We start from the raw sequence: 5,673 nt of genomic DNA, 5'->3' as shown, positions 1-5,673 counted from the left end.
AAAGGAATGTTTTTAAAAAATAGTTTGGTTTACTTAGACATTTTTCTTTACAAAAGATCACATGCGATACATTTATAGAAATAATATATGAAATAAAAACACAAGAAATCAACTCAACTTACAGTTCAAATCCATGTATTCAGCAATATTTAAGAATAACATTTATGCTCCAACACAGAAAACCAATTGTTTTTCACAGTTTTTTGTGCCCTCAGCATTTACATTGTGGAACTTAGATAAAAGTGTTTTCTGAGGCTATTGCTAATGTGGCATACTTGTGTATTGCTGTAATTGAGCCAAGGAGTACTCATTTTAAACTATGATGTTCTGACACATTAATGTGATTGTGTGTGTATGTGAACCTGCACTGGAAATGCTATAAATGAATTGTCCTCTGGGAATAATAAAGATTTCTAAATCTGAATCTGAATCTTATATTCATGTAAACAGTTTTTCAAAAAAACAAAAAAACAAAAACAAAATTAAAACATTGTCACATGTAGCAGAAACGAAAAAATAAGTTAAGTTTCACAAATCACAAAGAATGGTACAAAACTACAAATACTTGTGAAAAATCTTTTGTTCAATGTTTAACCAAATGATTTTAAGAAGCCTTATAGCTAGAAAAAACATTTTAAAGCCTATTACCAGTTGTGTGTTCTCTTGCATTTAGCAAGGAAATGTTGCTCTTTTTAATGTATTCTTTATATTTGAATTCAAATTTCAAACAAAGATGGGTTGTGTGAGCCCATTTTAAATCTCTTAGATCTTGAATCTCTTAAATCTATATACTAGAAACACAAAATCTCATCTTTAAAATACATTTACTGCTGATGTTAAGGTTAATTAATGTATTCATCAGCTAAACTAAGGCAAAATAAAGCACACAACAGCTAAAACCCCTGACATACTGTCCCTGCCAGCACAACAAAAACAAACTTTAGAAAAAACTTAAAATGGGAAAAAAAAGTTTTAAAGATGTATCTGTATATATATATATATATATATATATATATATATATATATATACATAATTTTCTCCTTTATGTCATTTGTTCATCTTCTGTCATGATGGGAGATGGGTTAGAATTATAGAATTAAATGAAAAAAAAAAGTAAAAACTTGAAAGTTGTGGAAAAACCTTTTGCCTGTCCTTTGGTGTCCTTTGTCCATCCTCTGTCATGATGGTGATCTGCAGCAGCAGGATATCATGCAGCAAATGTTGATCATTTATCAAATGACCAACAGAAGTCCCACAGCTCTCAGTTCTCATGTGCACATGTAGAAGGATGCAGCTTGTTCTGAGAGAGAACATAGATGAACATGTTTATAAATATTTATAGCAACAAATATCCCAAATGTTCATGTTTGTCTGTGATCTAACCTCAAACACTGCTGCTGCATTCTCTCAGTCTGCATCATTTTCAGGTTTCAGAGGCTGACAGGCCTGTTTCAGGTCTGTGCTGTCCTGAATGAAGCTGTGTGAGCAGACTTGAGAGATCTGAAAAAAAGACAAGACATAAAGTAAAATCCAGTTTGCTTTAAAACTTAAATGATGTTTACATTAAATGGAAACATTTCTTGTAGTTAAAAGAGCAAGTTTCCTACCTTTGTCATTGAAGGAGAAGAAACCAGCTGTGGGTAGATGCTGCAGTTGTTGGTTTTTTGAGGGCGTGCCATGATGACAGGTCAGGACAGCAGAGGAGTCCATGCAGGTCAGAGAAGATCTGAGAGGAACGTCTGAAGCTACCAAAAAGAAGTCTTGTCTTCTGAGAGGTCCAGCAGTGAAAGTCTGACCTGCACTTCTGTTGATTTGGTGCTGGAGGTTTTTATATTTGTCATAAAAAAAGATCTTGATAAAATTCCCACCCCTTTCAAAATGACAGCATAGCAAACAAATAATAAAAAAAGGCAAAAAAAAATTATAAAATAAAATATTAAAGTATCAGTAACTGGCAGGTAACAGCACATCCAACAGTTAGAAATTTTCAAGTGAAAAAGTGAATGCATTTAGGGGAGTAAGAGAGAGCATCATTACTTTCCTTTTTAGTTTTTGAGAGATAACGTGGCCTTTTACATTGCAATACATCCATCCATTTTCTTAAAGGCTCTGTCCCTTTCGGGGTCGCGGAGTTGCCGGAGCCTATCCCGGCTGCTAATGGGTGAAGGCGGGGTACACCCTGGACAGGTCTCCAGTCTGTTGCAGCCACATTGCAATACATGAAATATAAATGTCTTTGGTCGTTAATAATTAATAAATGGAGGTTTCACAAGGGAAAGAACATTTTAAAATACACGTTTCAAAGCATTTTCAAAATAGTAACATAAAATGTAGGCATGGATAACATTCAGCAAAATGTAATTGTTTACATGGTTCACATTAAGTAATATTTTTTATCCAAAAGTTGCAAAATTAAACTATTAATAGAACATACAATTTGAACAAAGAAATAATGTAAAAAATAGTATAAAAATAGTATAAACATTTTTTTATTCTTTTTATTTAACTTGCTGATCAATATTTTTTTCCTAATTTAATTTAAAAAAAAAACGATATGCAACTATAATACGATACAACATTAATCTAAAACTGTTTTCTAAGAAAACCAAAGCAAATCCCTAGTACACAAAAGTTAAAAATATAATTCTGAATTCAAAAAAATAAACACAACGGACAGCTTGGTGAAAATGTAACAAAAACAGAATCATGGCAGCTTAAATATGCTAATGCATTTCTAAAATTATTTTTCTAATACAAGAGCAAAAAAGAAAAAAAAAGAAAGAAAAATAAGGACTTTAGCTAGAAAATTGAATGGTTATGGGCCCAAACCTGTTTTTTTCACTGCTTCATTTTAAAATGGTTATTTTATATATGTGTTTTAAAAGCCCTTATTCCATAATATAGTTTCTGAGTATGGACAAAGCCAGCTCTTCTTTAAAATTCTAAAAATCCTACAGAAGAAACACAGAACCTCGGCTTTAAAATAATTTACTGGTGAGGTTCAAGTCAATTAAAACATGAGGCAGTTTAAGTGACCCATAACAAAACACTAAACTGAATAAAACTATGAACTACTGTCCCTGCCAGAACAGCAACAATACTTCAGAAAAGATTGGGTTTTATGTTTTAAGTTTGGTTAAGCAAAACTCATAAAACCATATGAAAGAATTGTAAATCTTTTATCATTCTGGGTAACAAGGCAGCTGCATGTACAAAGCTGCAGTATTTGGTCCACTAATAGGTTACTGAGGACATCAAGTTGGTTATTTCTGTCTGTTGCTGACAGTTAACAAAATGGTCATAGATCTGTTATATATCTGATCTGCAGGATTTGTCTTTGGACTTATACAGAACCACAGTTTTTTTTTTTTACTGATGACACAGCAGATCTTTATATATAAATAAATATAGTTAAATAAATAGCTGTGTTGCTGACAGGGAGCAGTACATCAGAAAAGATGTGTTAATTTAAGAAGAAATCCTTTCTGATTCTACATTTAAGTTTGAGCAGCTGTGGTTAGCTGCCTGACCTGTGCAGTTATCCAACCCAAACCCACCACCCGGNCATCAAGTTGGTTATTTCTGTCTGTTGCTGACAGTTAACAAAATGGTCATAGATCTGTTATATATCTGATCTGCAGGATTTGTCTTTGGACTTATACAGAACCACAGTTTTTTTTTTTTACTAATGACACAGCAGATCTTTATATATAAATAAATATAGTTAAATAAATAGCTGTGTTGCTGACAGGGAGCAGTACATCAGAAAAGATGTGTTAATTTAAGAAGACATCCTTTCTGATTCTACATTTAAGTTTGAGCAGCTTTGGTTAGCTGCCTGACCCGTGCAGTTATCCAACCCAAACCCACCACCCGGATAACTGCACAGGTCAAACAAATTCCAGTAAACGCCGTTTCAATAAACTACAATCCATAATTGAACAAGTCAAACAAATTCAACAACTTACTATTTCAATAAACAACAATCACAACTGTTCAAATCAAAACAACGATGATCTTCAAACATGAACTAATCTTAAAGTGATGCATTTATAAATACGGGAAAATCATGCTTGTAATCAGGATAATACTATTTGACTTCTGAACATTTATATAAGACATGATTCTTGGTAGACATTTCTTTTTGTCTTTACACTCACCTGTATAAGTTACTTTATTCATCACCTGTCAAAAGACATAATGCAGAACACAGGCTCATGATAACTGTAATATGATTTCATTGTACCTGATTGTAGACACTGTTCTGGTCGGGACACAAACATCAAGTCCAGTAGAGTGTTTTTTTCTGTTGTTGCCTCTGTGATCACCTGTGCATATCCTCTAGTCTGAAACAGCTGCAAAATAGGTGTATTTTTATCAACCAGAACATTTACATTGAAATCACCAGAGACAATGATGGGATGAATGTCCAACAACTCTAGTGAATACAGCAAACTTTCCAAGTTAGTCAAGAAAGATGTCAGACAGTAATCTGGAGGCCTGTAAACAGAAACAATGAAAGCAGTCACAGGAGCTTCAACCTTCAGAACCACAAACTCAAGGTCAGTCACATTGTTTATGTAGCGCTTCTCTGTCACAGTAATGTGGTTTCTGACATAAATAGCCACTCCTCCACCTCTTCTCTTGGCCAACTGAGGATGGTTAGTGTAGGACAAGTATCTGTTCCGGCTAAACATGATGTAACCTTCCAGATAAAGACTCTCTGCAACAAAAGAACCTTGTAGATGGGTTTCTGTGAGACACAAAACATCTGCAAGATGCAACTCATGATGGTTCTTGATGTCACATAAGTGAGCTGGGAGTCCTTCAGTATTATGGTGTATGATGGTCATAGTTTCAGGTCTACTCACTGTGTCCTTCAAAAGCAACAGAGGCATCATGTCATCCAGATTTGCTTGTCTCATGGTGTCCAGTGCAGCAGTGACTTCTGTGTTGGCATAAATCTTAGACTCATCAAAATCCAGTAAAAACAGTCCATTAAGAGAAGTGACTCTGCTGATGGCTACATATGACATACCAGCCTCAAAGACATGTTTCAGTGACACCACAGCTTTAGTTGTTGTCATTCCTTGAACTTTATGGATTGTACATGCATAAGCCAGTTTAACAGGGAATTGTCGACGAACCACACCTTTCTGCTTCAACTCTTTCCACGTACACCACATTGTCAGATTGTCCTCCAGCTGTGTCATTGTCCATTTTTAGTCCAACCTTAACGACACGTTGATCACTGTCAGAAGTTACAACATTGACAAGTTTACCAAAAGCTCCATTGACCAAACCGTTATGGACATCAATGTTCCTGGTCAGCATGACTCGTGCTCCTTCAGCAACTGTTATTGTGTCTGCCAGTTCATTTTTACCTCCTTTGAAGGGTTTGTCCAGCCGTGCCATTCTGCCAGTTCGTGGGTCTTTCTTAAAGTCATCTGCTGGAATTTCTATCATGTTAGCATGCAGTCTGGACAGAGTTACAGAGTTGTGAGAAGACACTTGCTTGTTAGTTGCAAAAATGTGAAGAGCATCTGTAGGACAGTTCTCTGGTTCAGTGATGGTCAGTGCTAATAAAACTCTGTCTGCATCTGACAACACATCTGACTTTTCTTTAATAATGGATTAGATTTATCGGCGCTTTTCAAGACACTCAAAGCGCT

At 35.0% G+C, this 5,673-nt stretch overlaps 1 protein-coding gene across 2 annotated transcripts; it reads right to left on the bottom strand.

Annotated features, from left to right (window-relative positions):
* Nucleotides 1-1,149: 1,149 nt before the first annotated feature.
* Nucleotides 1,150-5,616, bottom strand: LOC112141796. 2 transcript variants are annotated; one of them, XM_036211160.1, is made up of 4 exons: nucleotides 3,845-5,616; nucleotides 1,609-3,531; nucleotides 1,385-1,501; nucleotides 1,150-1,301 (listed from the first exon to the last, which is right to left on the bottom strand). In XM_036211160.1, exon 1 carries the CDS (start codon nucleotides 5,212-5,214, stop codon nucleotides 4,183-4,185), a length of 1,032 nt encoding a protein of 343 aa, XP_036067053.1. In that variant the 5' UTR covers nucleotides 5,215-5,616; the 3' UTR covers nucleotides 1,150-1,301; nucleotides 1,385-1,501; nucleotides 1,609-3,531; nucleotides 3,845-4,182. The 2 variants fall into 2 exon arrangements, with proteins under 2 accessions (XP_036067053.1, XP_036067052.1); XM_036211159.1 differs by having other exon boundaries at nucleotides 1,150-1,501.
* Between the last annotated feature and the right edge of the window lie 57 nt (nucleotides 5,617-5,673).

This window comes from Oryzias melastigma, unplaced genomic scaffold (genome assembly GCF_002922805.2).
Source record: "Oryzias melastigma strain HK-1 unplaced genomic scaffold, ASM292280v2 sc00720, whole genome shotgun sequence".
Lineage (NCBI taxonomy): Eukaryota > Metazoa > Chordata > Actinopteri > Beloniformes > Adrianichthyidae > Oryzias > Oryzias melastigma.
The sequence above is the reverse complement of the archived record's forward strand: the minus strand, read 5'-3'. Positions and strand labels throughout refer to the sequence as shown.